General features: G+C 47.3%; 1 protein-coding gene across 1 annotated transcript in view; it reads right to left on the bottom strand.

The window, feature by feature from the left end:
• Positions 1 to 264: 264 nt before the first annotated feature.
• LOC138452344 (G protein-activated inward rectifier potassium channel 4-like) overlaps positions 265 to 15717 on the bottom strand; it is an 855022-nt gene continuing 839569 nt past the window's right edge. The window contains exon 5 of the mRNA XM_069604965.1: positions 265 to 951. Within this exon, the coding sequence (XP_069461066.1) occupies positions 596 to 951 (356 nt within the window). The 3' untranslated portion in view covers positions 265 to 595. The remainder of the gene's footprint in view (positions 952 to 15717) is intronic.

Genomic DNA, 15717 nt, shown 5'->3' with positions numbered 1-15717 from the left:
TTAACGGGACCAGCACAGACGGGTGGTCAGACCAGCCGTTCCTGTTGGGCCCGCTAAGGGACCTCGGAATAGGGCTGTAAGGGTTTACTTGCACCGGCATCATTACCGGTGACCGTTAACCCTTACCGCCCAACTCGTAATGACCCCCCATGTCTGCACCGGCATCAGAGAATGAGTGCCGGTGCCAGAGAATGAGCACCGGCTTGATGTCCTTACCATTCCTGAGCGTGAACTGTAATCAGACAACCAAAAGCGAGAATGAACTATGAGCCACAGAAGACACAATTTACAATAGACAATTACTGACTACAGGTGTAACCACAGCTGGGTGTCTCGTGTAAACGTCACTTATGGCCACCATAGCCACCTCTGTGACTGGCACCGAGGAAGAGTCACACATGATCTCTTAATCCTCTGATGGATGCTGCTGCCACGTCACTGTTTTCCATCGTGGAGAGCAGTCAAGGGACTTCACAGTTAACTGTGATCACAGTCATTGGTAGTGCCAGAAATACTGGCCACCACACACATCACAGCTTTGTCTTGCTTTGGTGCAGCGGAAATATCTGATTTCAGCATGGAAGAGCCCCTCCTGTCATAAGCTGCTGTCCAAATTTGTTTTGTTGAGATCACCATTGGTAACCACTGGCCCTTGATCTCCTTCTCCGCCCCCTTCCCTGCCTTCTGTCTCCTCCCCATCCACTGTCACTTTGTTGGACAGGCTCTGGTTCAGCTGGTTGGAGATGGTGGTTAATTGCAAGGGCTCTCCCTTGCTGGCTAGCTCGGCAAGGTCTTTGGCGCTACAGGTTGGGGTGGGGGTCTCGTCGGTGTTGTGGAAGGTGTCATAGTCCACCTCGTAGAAACCCTCCTCCAAGGTCAGCACTGGCATGAAGCGATGGCCCCAAAGCACTTCACTTTCGACATAGGAGCTGCGGGCTTGGCAGGTCATCCCTAGGAGAGAGAAAAAATAGATGTCGTCTCAGTAAACACATTGACAGCAGCAAGGAATACATACAATAGTTCATCAAATGCCAGCTACTGCGGTCAACTCCACCCTCCCACCCCCATAAACCGATTTATGTAGATAAAGGATACATTATGCTAGCCTTTTAAAACAAGGGAGATGCCAATGTTGCAGGTTAATGCCCCTCCTCCATGTTATGGGCCGCTGCATAGACCAGGCCCATAAGTTGGGGAAGGGTAATTAACCAAGCCGATAATTTCCCCCCCTCCGCCCTCACCCATGGCCTACAAGACTATTAGCACACAATGGTAACAGCAATAAAGACTTTAGATTTGTTAGTTTAATAGTGAGTAAAGTTAAACGAAAAAATGTGTTCATTGAAAGTGGTTTTATTTTGTGATAGTTTAATAACAGAAGGTGGCAAAATGTGGGAGGAGCTATGGCCATTAGCCTTTGGGATCGTCTGGGGAGCTTGACACCGCAAAATGCTGGAAAAATGTGGTAGGGCTTGCTAAATGACCTGGGGTCTTCTGGGGGGACTGACATAGAAAAGGTGATAGATATGTGGGAGGAGTTGCTTAATTACTTTCTGTCTAATTCTGAAGTCGGAATGTTTGTAATGCAGTCAAGATCAGAAGTTACTCTCTGTATTCTGAGCATTGGAATTGGGTGAGTGTAGAACAATCATTATTTCCATTTGCTAAGACTAGGGGCCTCATTACACGGTAGGCGGTAAGGGTTAACGGTCACCGGTAATGGTACCGGTGACCGTTAACCCTTACCCCCTTACTACAAGGTCCGTTAGCGGGTTGGAGAATTTAACTCCTGCTTTTTGCAGGTGTTAAAAACCAACCCGCTAAGGGACCTTGGTGCTAATTACGGCACCGCAAATTTGCGGTACCGTAATTAGCACCTTCCCCATTCGCATTATGCCCTATGGGGCAAAAATGGGAATGGGGAAGGGCAAGGGGGAATTACCGCCCCACCAACCTTGGAATAGGGCGGTAATTCCCCTTTCCACCAAGGCGGTGACGGTATTTTACCGGCATGGACCAAGGTACTACCGTGTAATGAGGCCCTAAGCCTCCTTAATTTCAAATTGAAAATCCTGCTAGTTAAACTTGTAAACAGTTCTAACCAGGGGGTATAGAGACAATGTTATGTTTCCTATTTTTTAGTTATCGAGGAACCAGAACCTTCAACTGGTGGGCACAGTAGCATGGAGCTGTTTAACCCCAGAAAACATAATCAATCAATCAAAAATTGTATTCAGCAAAAATGCCATAAAAGTCACATAGGTAAAAACATACATGAATAAAAATGTTAACACATAATCAATCAAAATGCATTACAGGTCAAAAGGGACACATATGATAAAGTGCACAGTGCACAATACGAAGAAGGAAAATGTATATCTAAGTTTTTTTAGAAGTCCAGCAGGGAGATTATAATCGCAGCCCTACGACCTCGTGTTAATAGCAATGATTAGTGTCCATGTAAACCTATCACATAAATTGTCAGTGCTTCATATTCCGATAGACTCACTGCCAGCTTTGCCCTATTGTTGGGCTCATCCATTTTCGTCTTAAAAGTCAAGCTCTAAGGACATATTGGGCAACACAGCTTGCAATATATGGGTTTGTGGTTCCTTTGTATAATTCCAATTCTTCAGTGGTGGAACAGGCACCAGCTTCCCTGAGCTGAGGACGTAGATATCTAACTCATAATGGTTTTGAAACAGAACACAAAAACAGAAAGTGAGCCACTGTCTCATCTCCCAGACCACATACAGGGCAAACCTTTGAACTTCCCCCATCTCAGCGGTTGGTAAAAGTAGCAGTCGGTAATGCCCTGAACCACAATCTTAAAAAGAGTAATCTTGCATATGGGGGGGAGGGAGATAAATAGTCAAGATAACTTTCGAGACCAAATTCAAATTTATAGCAAAGATTCACAGAACCACAATACAGTCTACCTGTGTTTTCAATGATCTGTTTCCCTGGGATGACAATAGCTGCATTCTTTTTTTAATAACATATTTTATTGGTTTTAAACATTCATACAATACACCAACAATTTCCCCCCACCCTCCATCCCCTCAACACCCGGGTTGGTTCATCACTCCGTTCATGTCTTGCCGCTCAGTACTTTGCTTTCCGGTTATACATTCCTCGCAGTGTTCCGTGTAATGGACGTGCGCAACCTCCTGCCCCTTTACCAGCGGATCTCAAGTCACACGATCCTCCAACTTTCCCCAAATCTTGGTAGCTTTTGCCGGGCACCCCCGTGCTGTGTAAATTCTGTGCTCTTTCACCGCACAGATATCCATTTCGTTAGACCACTGGACCACTGTCGGGCTTTTCGGGGCTCCCCATTTCTGTGCTATGTCGCGCTTTATCAGGCCCATTGCCGTGGAGAGAAAAACACCCTCCCATTTGTTCGAGATACTTTCATCTGGGGCCCCCAGTAACATTGTTGCAGGTTGTAGCACTATTGTGCGTCCCAGAGTTCTTGTTAATATTTGGCAGCATTGCGTCCAGAAGGTCTTGATTCTAGGGCAGTCCCAGAGGAGATGGATGAAAGTGCCCTACTCCCCCCAGCATTTCAGACAGTTGGGATCCTCTGCCCTTCCCCAGCCAAATAGGGCCACTCGATGGTAGTACACCCTGTGGAGTATCTTAAGCTGTACCAGTCTAATTTTGGAGTCTATTGCAATGTCGCGTGGGTGCATAAGTATTTGGATCCAGTCTTCTGGTTCAATGGGCCCCACGTCTCCTTCCCATCTGTTCCTGAGGCTGACCAGTTCCGGGGTGGCAAATGCATTAATCGCTTTATACAGAATAGTTCTGACCTTAGCGGGACTATGCTGTGTCAGTAAGTTGCGTTCCAGGGGTGTGTAATCTGGTGCATCGTTAAGCACTTGCCTGTGTGCATTGATGGCGTGTGTTAATTGTATGTAGTGGTAATGTTCTGCGGCCGGGATTCCGAATCTCTGCTGCAGGGTTTCAAACGGGAGGACGGATCCATCAGCAACAATGTCTCATATTGTGGTTATCCCTGCCTCCACCCACTGGCTTCATGCAGTCAACTTCCGCACCTCCTTCAACATATAGTTATGCCATAATGGTTGTGCCATAGTGATCCTATTCCCGATTAAATTCCAAATTTGGTATGGCCAGTGGGGCATTTTGCAGTACATAAAGGAAGCGTGGAAGTGACATCATTTTAAAGAGTGCCGCTCTACCCATAAGTGTAGCGGTCGATTAGTGGATGCAGGTTGTGTGCCATGTATTCCGAGAGAATCCCAGAGACCCATATGCCTAGGTAGCGGAAGCCCTCTCGTTCCACACTATATGGCACGTCCCGGGGGACTCCCAGGTTGCCACCCTTGACTGGGAAGAGGACTCATTTACCCCAGCTAACTCTGAGTCCACTAAAGTCCCCAAAGGTCGTCGACATTCGGGTTATAGTTGGGCATGCGTGGTCTGGGTTGCTGAAATAGAGTAACAGGTCGTCCACATATAGGGAGACCCTGTCCTCTAGTCCATCTGGCCAGCGAAATCCGGACCATGTAGTAACCTGTCTGAGCCATCGGGCGAGTGGCTCGATTGCTAGGGTGAACCGGAGGGGGGACAGAGGACAGCCTTGCCGGGTGCCTCTGCCCAGTGTGAAGGTCCCAGAAGTCCAGCCATTTACCCTGACCGTGGCCAGTGGAGCCTCATATAGAAGTTGGACCCAGCTAAGAAAGGTCTCACCAATGCCCATGCGTCTCAATATTGCCCAGAAGCTTTCCCACACCACCGAATCGAACGCCTTCTCGGAATCAATTGCGAGAAGAGCAAGTGGTGTGTCGAGACTCTGGGCCTTTTCCAGTAGTAGGTGCAACCATCGTAGGTTCATTCTGGTCGATCTTTGTGGCATGAAGCCGCACTGGTCTTGATGAACCAGTGAGGATATGACCAGTTGAAGCCTGTTGGCCAGTACTTTGGCCAAAATGTTTGCTTCACTGTTAATAAGCGATATCGGCCTGTACGATGTGCACCAGTCAGGGGGTTTGCCTTGTTTGGGAATAACTACAATGTTGGCCATTCGTAGGTCCAACAGAAGGGTGCCCTGTTCTTTGGCTGCCAGGAATAGATCGTGGAGGGGTGTCGCTATCTTGTTGCTGCCCAGTTTCCTCCAGGTCTCGGCTAGGAAACCATTGGCGCCTGGTGTTTTCCCGGATTGTAGCTGGGACATGGCCTCCACGATTTCAGCTTCATCTAACTCCCTATTTAGATGTGTTTTCTGGTGCTCTGAAAGTTGCGGTAGCACAATCTCATCCAGGAGGAATGGGTCTATCGGTGACGTTGGGCGGCATAGAGCGTAGCATAAAAGTTAGCGAAAGCTTCCGCTATCTCTGGGTCTGTTTGGGCTGGTCTGTTGGGGTTATCCTCAATCTGCCTAACGTGTCTGTGCCCTTCCTCACGACGTTCCAGCCAGGCCAATAGTTTGCTGGCTTTGTCGCCATGTTCATAGATTCTGGTCCTTGACTCCTTACGCGCTTGTCTGGCGTTATCTAGCGCTGTGTTATGGAGAGTTGCTCTAGCCTTCACGAGGGAGCGGTGGGCATCGGGGGTCGGGTTGGAAATATACCTAGTTTCCCATTTCTCTACCGCTTCCTCTGCCTCCGTCACTTTCCTATGCTGTTCTTTCCTTTTATTGCACATCCAGGCTGTCATTTCCCCTCTAAGTACCACCTTGTGTGCCTTCAATAATATCACCAGGTCTTCTACAGAGCCTGTGTTTATTTCAAAGAATTCATTGGATTTTTTGGTGATGTTTTCCACGAACTCTGGAAAGCCTAGATAATAATTGTTTAGCTGCCAAGCCATGGGTGGTACGGGTCTATCTGTTTGGAGCATTACTTCCAGAGGAGAGTGATTAGATATGCCGTGGGGAAGGAGTTCTGCCTTCTTTACTCTATATGCTTCGGGAGTCGGAAGGAAAAAATAATCAAGCCTGGACAAGGATGCGTGGGCTCCCGAGTTGAAAGAGAAACCCTGGTCTGTGAGGTGGAGTTCTCTCCATAGGTCACTTAAGCCTAGTGCAGTTGCAAAGGTCGCTAGCCGCGTGGGCTTGTTTGGGTTCCAATTCCGGATGTGGGTCCGGTCTCGTGTATTACACATGACATCATTGAAGTCCCCACCCAGAATCCATAAATCCGGTTGTTTTTGCGCCATCAGGGCCGTGACGTCCCTCAGAAGACCATCCCCCAACCCCGGTGGGGAATATATTGCCAGAATAGCCACCGTCTCCCCCCACAGTGTGCCCCTGAGCATCACAAAACGGCCACAGGGGTCCAGTTCCACTGCCAATAATTCAAAGGGGAGCCGCTTGTGTAAGATCAAGACTCCCCGGGATCCCATTGTGTACCCTGCATGATAAGCTTGTCGGCAGTTGGTCCTACGGAAGAACCGGCATGTTGAGCCCACTAAATGTGTCTCCGTAAGAAGAGCCATGTCAGGGGAGCGTCTGTTAAGGAATTGCATGATAAGCCGGTGTTTAATACTTGAGCCCATGCTATTATCGTTCCAGGTGAGGATCCTTAGGTATCTATGGCGTTCATTGGATACCATTGGGGCATGCACATCTCCACTTGTGGAACCATTATGTTGTTCTGTGGCCATTTCTGTCTGGGAATGTAGGGTACTGTGCCAGGTGGGTGTATGATATGTCTGGCTGTGGGAGTACAATGGTTGCACCTGGCGTGGGTATTGAGCATGATGTGCTCCACGGTCTCTTGGTGAACATTAGTGTGGTGTAACTTCCTGGAAAAAATCTAACATAAAACAACTCCCCGTCCCACCTCCCCATACTCCTCCCCAACATGAAGGATCTGTCGCCCAAACTCTACTGTGCGCCTAAAAACGATGTCACCAGATCAACTTATTGTAAACTGTTATTACTTTCCCACTGACTTATACTCCTTTCTGGGTCAAGCGTCTTGAGTCGGGGCGTGGCATCCGCCGTGGGCATGGTATGTTGATTATAATTGCATATCATTCGTTTGATCCTTCGTGCAGGGGTGACGGCAACCGCGTGCTGGTATCAGTCCAAGAGGGGTGTGTTGTTGCAGGTGGTTGCCCAGAGGGCAGTTGGTTAATGAGTGCGTTGTTGCTTCATTCCGATTTTTCATTTGGCCGGTGTCTCTATTAACCTTGCTAGGGATTGGGACCTCCATTCGGTTCAATCAGGTTCTCCGGTGCGGGTTGCTGAACAGGTCTTTCTCCCCTTGGTCGAGGCCCGGTCTTCCCCTGTGGTTTTGATTGGATCTGGTCCAATCTCCTACGATGTGCATCTCTGTCCATTTCAAGGCTTCCTGTGGGTCGGTAAAGTGGACTGTCTTGCCTTCATGTTGGATCTTCAACTGGGCCGGGAACAGTAGCACGTATTTCACGTTCATAGAGTGGAGCTTCCTTTTTAAATGTTCAAAGGATTGTCTGGCCTTCTGGACTTCACTGGTATAATCCTGAAAGAAGGCGACCCTGGCTCCGTTATATGTCATCGTCCCTTGTGCTCGGGCCATCTGTAAAATGGCGTCTCTATGGCGGTAGTTAAGAATCTTCGCGATGATTGTCCTCGGGGGTGCCCCCGGGGTCGGGTGACCTGTAGGCACACAGTGTGCACGTTCCACCGAGAAGAAGTTCAAGAAGGTCTTTGGCACAAAAAGGTCCGCCAGCCACTTCTCCAGGAAGAGTTCCATGCTGGGTCCCTCTGTGCGTTCCGGCAGACCCAAAATGCGAATGTTGTTGCGTCGGGACCTGCCTTCTCCCTCTTCAACTCGGGCTTCCAAGGCTTTCAGATGGGTCAGTGTTTGTGTGAGTTGCTGGTGCACACCGCCTAGGTTGTCTTCCACGGCAGATAACCGTTGTTCTACTTCCCCCGTCCGGGAAGAGAGTTTCTTGAGGTTGTGGTGAAGGAATGAGACCTTGGTGGAGATGGTGTCCATTTTCTGCTCCACCGAGGAGCATGAGCTGGCGATGGCAGCCATCACATCCTTTAGCGACAGGGGCTCATCTGATGGACGGGGGGGTCACCCCCGAGTCCTCAGCATTTGGTGCGGTGTGTGTGCTCGTGGCGTATTGATCCATGGTGCTTTGTGTCATGGTTTTCTTGCTTTTTCTTTGCCCATGATGTAGTTTTCCACGGGACAGTAATTGTGGATACTGGAAGAGCACTCTTCTCTCTTGGCGTTGTTTAAGCCTCCACTGGCAGCTGCATTGCCCTTGCTGTGTTGCTTCCGTATTACAGTTTGGGCAACCGCGACCCCACCACAGAAGGGTTATGATCGCTGAGAGTCAGGCGTGGAGTTCCGGCCGCTGTAGGCGATTGTCAGTAAGGAGCACCCCTGTGTTGCGGGTCTTCCGCCAGCCGTCCTATCTCGCTGCTCTGCCGGTATGTCGAGTACGGGCCCGTTTCGTCCACCAGCCGCGGCTGTAGTGAGGGAATGTTCGGTGCTGGCTGCGGGCAGTTGTGGCTTATGCCGCCAATGTCCTTATTACTGGCTAAGCTGGCGTTACAGGCCGGTGGCGCGGCCAGAGATTGCGCCGCTGTGGCGCCGCAGCAGTCCGGAAATGCCCTGTGATCTCCTCCATTCGCGGTCTGTCAAACTGGTCTCCTCGCCCCGGTGTTTATGCCATGGACCTGTGGCAGCACGTCCCCCTCCAAGAGAGCGTCAAGAGGAGGGCCGGAGCAAGACGTGTTTCCTTGCACATCGTCTGCGGCTGTTTGTGAACCTGCATGTGCGGGTTTACTAGAGGATCACTGTGGGTCTCCCCTGCACTGCGGGGCCCCCAGTGCCTGCAACCTGATGATTGGTACGCAGTGCTGGAAATGGCGGTGTCGCTGTGTAGGGCCTGTTGGATGGTTGCCCCGTTTTGAGTCGTGTCCTCTTATTCCTGCTTTGTGTGCTTTTTTAGAGGCTACTTGTGCAAAGGCCTGCACCGGTGTAGGGAGCCTGGTCCTTTCCCCCAGGTCGTTTACCTCACTTCACGGGCAGCACACTCTGGGTCGCCCGCGCTGCCAATGTTATTATTGCAGCCGCGTAGGCTGGGTGACCTGTGCACTGATGTGTGTCACTGTCAAGATGCTCCTCCTCGGATGCTCCCGCTGCTGTGATGACAGCCTGGGCATCACGGGCGGTTCCCATGGGCCACCGGGTGTAGGGGTGATGTTCCAGGGATCTCTCACCACTGATTGCCGGTCTTTGGGGCAGGCCCTCCGTTCACGCTGGCACAACGGATGGAAGGAGTCCACTCTCCATCCCTGCCCAGGCTTCTTGTCCGCAGGCGGCACCACGCGGCTCCGGAGGTGGCCTTGGTCGATAACACCAGCCGTGCTTCACAGTAGCACACCACGGCGTGGGGGAGCACCGACCCCCCTCGCCTTTACCCGCGCCGGGGACCGCCGCACCTGGGGACAGCAACAGGTCACGACAGCAGTGTTCCCCTAATCCCCTCCGGGGGCACTGGCTCAGAAACAGGCACAGCAGGCGGGCATCGCAGGTGGGCACCTCTTGTCCTCTGCTGTATTTTTAGCGTGTCCCGGAGGTGGTGGCCATCTTGGTTGAAGTCGGGCGTCCCTCTCCGCTATTTTTCGGCGCCAATATCTCGCTCTTCACTCAGCGAATTCGGTCCCCTTTGCTGCCATATGCCGCTGCGGGGTTCCTCTGCACGAAAATGTCTTTTCCATAGGAATCAACTTCCCAAATCACATAATATTTGCAGGGTATTTCGGGCGGCCATGGGAGCACCTAGGAATCACGTCTCCATTGCATGCTCGCTGGCCAAGCCCCCTAATAGCTGCATTCTTAATTCTTCTGTAGGCCACATGAACTATAATTTGTGGCTCCTCCCAGTCCGGCCTCATTAAGTTCAAACATACCTTTTTCACATGGGCCACCCAAGGAATGCTTTTGGAACCCTCAAGGTCCACGAGATGTTTCAAAGCATCTGGAGACGTCCCCAGCTCTTTAGAGCTCCAGAGCCTCATCCAATACAGTGTTGGGGAAAGAAGCCTGGTCGCCAATTGGGTGCACTTCAAGTACCAAATGTATAAGAGCAGTGTGGGTAGAGCAAGGGAGCTGAAACTGTTGTTTCATAAATTTGTTTTCCCCCTATTGAGGCCAATGATGTTTATATTACCCCATAGCTCTGAGCCATAAAGGGTGGCAGGGATAGCCTGTTTGCCATAAAGCTCGATAGCTGGGTGGACTGCATCTCTCCCATGTCTGTAGAAAAAAAGTTAATGTTGCTCAACCATATTCCAGTTGAGATGTAGAAAACCACACCTCTTTTACCTACCTGGTCTACACATACCCAATCAATAGAGTAGAAGGAAGGGTCCTACAGAGCTGGCGGCTTGTCAAGTTCAGAAAAGGCAAGCCACTGTCCCTCCCCAGCCTTCATCGAATATTTACAGACACTGGGAAAATAATGGATTGGTTGAGGTTAGACCACTGCCTTCAAGTGGGGTCTCCTTCCTCCCTATGGTCTGTAAATAGCATGAGATAACCATATGCAACTAGTAGTGGCCCCTGTCATACTGACCGACCAAATGCACCTGTGATGGCTACTCCCACTCTCTTGGCAAGCAGAAGCAAAGTTCTGGCATGGCGGCAGGTGAGCACAAAGGGAGGTGATGGAATAATGGGGGATATTGAAGGCAAGGTATCTTGTAAACAGATCTGAAAGTGATTGAGAAGACTAGCCCGTGGAAGCCCAAGGGAGGGCATCAGGATGATAGGCGCACTGTATATATGCTTGAAAGGAATGGAGTTGGATGTCCTAAGGCAGTTAGTGGGGATGCTTTTAATTGCTGGGGGTGGTGAGAGCTCTGAGATGTATGTGGGTGGTTGGCAGATGCCCTGAAATGGTCCCGATTTGGTTTGCATGGACCTTTTGTGGTTAGCTCTCCCCTGACTCCGTGATTCATCCTGTAACTGGGTGATTGTTGTGGTCACGTTCATGGAGCATGATGGGACAGAGTAAAAGCAAAACCAAAATTTGAGGGCTTGAAGGTTTTTCATAAATACTAACCATGGGTACAGTTCTGTGGGCATATACATAGGGCTGGTGCAAGGAATTTTGCCACCCTAGGCAAACTGTCAGATTGGCGCCCCCACCACACTCTTTCTGGGTCCTAACTGTTCTCACCAACCGTCACCATTTTGTTACTGATTGCTCCAACCCATTACATTACCTTCACCTAACACATTGCTCACATCTTCTGCTGTGTATGGATACCAATGCACTTTCTTTTTATTTTTTATTTTATTTGATATGGTTGAATTCAATCAACCTTTCAAAAATAGATACAAAACATGACATACAACAACAATTGTTTTTATAAAAACAAAAAAAAGAAGAAAAGAACATTTCATTAAAATTAGTTACTTGATTACATACTTGAATAACATTCTAAAATAAGATTCACTTAACTGCCAATTCATTTGACTCACAGCATGTTTAACAACATCAATGTTAGAGAAAAACAAACAAATCAAGAGTACTCAATTTGAATGAACAGCAAAGTATTTTCTTCAAGAGCCCATGTTGGAGAGAATATAACAAAAATACAACCTATTAGGCAAAGATGGTCAGCTGTATATTTTTTGCCCCACATTAATACCATAAATGTTTACTCCTACTCAACGATAACCATACTATGCTATGATGTAAGGTTTGCGTTTGTTTTTGTTTCTTCCAGATTGAGGCTAAGAAGGAAATTAACAGCTGCTATTTTAATTGCCATGTTATTACACCCCAACAGTACTGGCCAACATTCAGACTTGGATATATTTCCCAGATACTCACAATGTCTTGTGAAGACAGTTTGTCTTTTAGATCTTAGCAGCGTGCATTCCGTAATCAGATGGACAAGGGTCTCACAAATAGTGTCATCTTTACAGAATCGGCATGCATTTTGTGCAGCACTCACAACACCACGTCTTGCCTTTATATCAAGTGTTACCCATAGGTTAAAGTGAAGACGAAGTATTACATACCGATATTTTGGCAAGGGCGAGCGAATCAGATACGGTGGCAAGATACTTATTTTTTTTGGTGGAAAATGTAGTGTGTCACCATCACGAAACGTTAAACATAACTGACAGGTGTTAATCCAGTCAGTCTGGTAAATTTTTGATTTAGCTTTATCAGGATTGAACAACACCAGGTCAATGGTGATATCTACTTTAGCTAGTATCAAATACACTTTGTCTAGCCAATTATTGATGTATCTGGACTGTTTAGCTGAAAAGAGATACTGCGATTGAGCAAAACGTTTTCATTGGTGCACAGTAAACATTTCCTAAATAGGGAGCACAGGCGTCAGCTGTAATGTGCCTAGAGAGAGAGAGTAGCCCCAACTCATATCTCATCCATGGAATTGGTGTGCATTGGGGGAGATGTAACACTGAATGCCAAAATTTTGCTTCCCACTGATTAAATTTAAATGGGGAATCAATAGGGATAGTTTCTAGGGCGTATTGTAATATGGGGACGATTTTTATGGTCCAAAAGTGCCATGCAGGTAGAATTGAAAACTTGCCATATTTATGCATGATAATACGGGCTTGTGAAATGGTTGTGATTACCTTGTACTCCACCCTCTCGAGCTGGCCATGTGCTCTTCACTGTCCTTCAAAAATTATTCCCAGATAACAATAATTTGGTACCACACCAATAGGTGTAAGACTAATAGTTCAGACAAATGACAAGGGCCCAGAGCGTTTGGGGGAATATTGTACGATCTGAGTTTTGGTGGGGTTGATGGATAATTCATTAAGATGTACATATTCTTGGAACGCATCAAGTAGGCGTTGTACCCCTACCTGGGTCCTGGAAATGAGGAACAAGTCGTCAGCGTACATAAGCAATTGTATTTGCTGATTATTCAATTTGGGAGAGTCTGAAATGACCCTTGACAATGGAGTTTTAACATCGTGTATATAATAGTTGAATAAAGCCGAAGCAAGTGAGCATCTGCTTTAGACCCCGATATGTGGGGATATTTTCTGATAAGAGGCCAAACAAAGTAATTTGAATTCGAACCAATGTTGCATAATGTAAGGAATGAATTATATTAAGCAGCGTTGATGGACAGTTATCTCTTTCAAGCTTTTTCATTAATAGGAGGCGACTCACTGAATCAAAGGCTGCGTTTAAGTCAATAAACGCAAAGAAAACCTGCTGTTTGTACTCCTGACATTGAGCTTTTATTGTATTGAGAGTCAGTAAGTTAATGTTGGTGCCCATGCCAGCCATGAAGCCTGTTTGGTTAGAATCACAGCGGTTATGGATCCCTGTCCAAGAGTTAAATTCATGGAATACGAATTTGGTGAAGATTTTCCCTGGAGCGTCTAATAACGCGATGGGAAGATAATTCCCCAGGACAGAGCGATCACCTTTTTTGAAGATTGGAATTATTATGGAGGACCTCCATGACGGTGGGATAAGGCGTGTGCATAGTATGCTCTGAAAGATTGTAGACAGCATGTGAGCCCATCTATGGGGGTGAGTTTTAAACATTTGATTAGATAGTCCATCTGGACCTTCCGCTCTGGAAGAACTTATCTTTTTGATAATAGCATAGATGGATTCATATGTGGCTTCCAGCTGCCAGGTCGATGTTGAGACCGGCTCATAGTGGCAATTAGCATATTGGGGATCAGCATACAGAGTTGAAAAATGCTTGACCCACATTTGCTCAGTTACTCCATTCAGTTGTGTATCTGCTTGGTGATGGCAAGTGTGGTTGTTTAGGAGGGACCACATGCCGGATGAGTTTTTGTTACGCATTGCATGGGCCATAGCTTCGCTATCTTGCTGGAATAATGTTGACTTCCGCCCACAAAGCCAGTTCTTGTATTGACATTTGGCAAACCTTAGTTTTTGCCACTCGTTAGGAGATTTAGAGAGTAGAATTTTCCTTTTGTTCATCCTGTATTCCGCCTTCTTTTTTGAGACAGTTTGATCAAAGATATGTGGATGTCTAATAATATTAGACTGAGGAATAGTAACCCTTTGAGCAAATGGATGTAGCATGTCTGTATATTGATTGCCACAAGAGGTATTTGACTTATCCGCAATGAAATGAGAAAACTGATTCAAAGTGCTTACGGTCCATCTCAGGCGTGTACGCGAGTTGTTTACTCCCAGATTGCCGTGATAGTAGGCCTTTCTGCTTGTCGGAGTTAAATTGAGTTTAAGCCGGAGAATTAACATGCAGTGGTCACTTTTTGGGTGATCTAGGACACTAAAATTATCAGTATGTTGGAGTAGTTTAGTATCGACATATATATATAGTCGATGATACTACTCGATTGCCCGCAATGGCAGGTGTAATGTGGAGGGACATCACCTTGTACTGTTCCATTCACCATATGGTAGTTACGTTCGTGCATGAGCGACGTCCATTTGCAGACCACTTGGCTTTGAGGCCCAGCCCGCCAGCAATCTAAATTTGGATCGCCCGTATGATGGTATATGAAATCATGTTGTCCAGTAAAATAAGGTAAAACATGTCATAGAGGCCAGCAAAAAAGCTTTCATCAGACATGCTAACGGCATTACGATATATGTTGACCATGGCAAAAACTGTCTCTCCATTGGAAATTCTAACTAATTGTATATGGGCTCCAACGGATGCCCATGGTACAATTGAAAAGCCTGCTTTGATGTTTACAGCGACAAGGAGGCCTGAAGATGGTCTGCCTCCAGTAGGCACTGCTGGAATCAATGCCAATTCATAATTGTCCCATAATGGGAGTTTAGTGAGCCATATATCATGTAATGCTATGATATGATAGAGACCAGACATCTCTCTAAATTAGGAGGTTAGATGCCTGTGACCCCTAGAGTTCCAACTAATAACATTAATTTTGATTGCAATATGCCGTTGTAGTGGTTATTGCTGAAAATTCTCAGATGACCAGGGTTCTCTGGAATCACGATGGGTGGCTTGATTGATTTTAGGCATTGTGGTAGGTACTTTAAGTGTCAAACGGACAGTCTCTGGAGCTTCAGCTAACAAAAACCCCATGTTGAATAAAACCATTTTGTTGCGCCAAATTGATTGAAACACCACACCTAAAGGAATCCATAGTCTGACTATGGAGAGGGGAGAGTCAGTTAGAAATTCTATCTGGTCTATATCATCTGTAGTGATGTTACATAATTCGTCAATATCGCCAAAAATATTCAGCACGCTTTGTCGATTAAGATCATACACTGGGTGGTTGCCCTCTCTGCATTTAAGAATCAGGGTATGAAACTTTGCTTGTTGTGGATGTAAGTGTCAGTTTTGCGAGGTGACCATTTCTCATTGGTGGGTGTACCTGGAAAATTAGAGGACCAACCCTGCCTAGATTTCAAGGAATCATTGGAAGTTGCTGTAATGGGTAGTTGGTTTCCATCAGACTTATGGCTAATACTCCTTAACGCTTCCGTAGGGCATAGTGGCTCATATCGTGTTTGTGCAAAAGCTTTCGCCAAGTTAGCAGCTAGATAATCATCCACTCTCTTTTTAAGTTCATCTGTTAAGATCTGTGGAGCAGCACCAGCCAAAGAGTGCGGCAGTTGAGACATGGGAGCAAAGGAGACTGATTTAGGTTGGGTTGCTGGAGCCATGGACGTTGTAATGAAGCCAATGGTTGCAAGGGCCCAGAATTTGCAAGACTCAGGCTAACGGTGCTCCTGGTAGACTTATCA

This window comes from Ambystoma mexicanum, chromosome 1p, assembly GCF_040938575.1.
Source record: "Ambystoma mexicanum isolate Mex_15411 chromosome 1p, UKY_AmexF1_1, whole genome shotgun sequence".
Taxonomy (NCBI): domain Eukaryota; kingdom Metazoa; phylum Chordata; class Amphibia; order Caudata; family Ambystomatidae; genus Ambystoma; species Ambystoma mexicanum.
The sequence above is the reverse complement of the archived record's forward strand: the minus strand, read 5'-3'. Positions and strand labels throughout refer to the sequence as shown.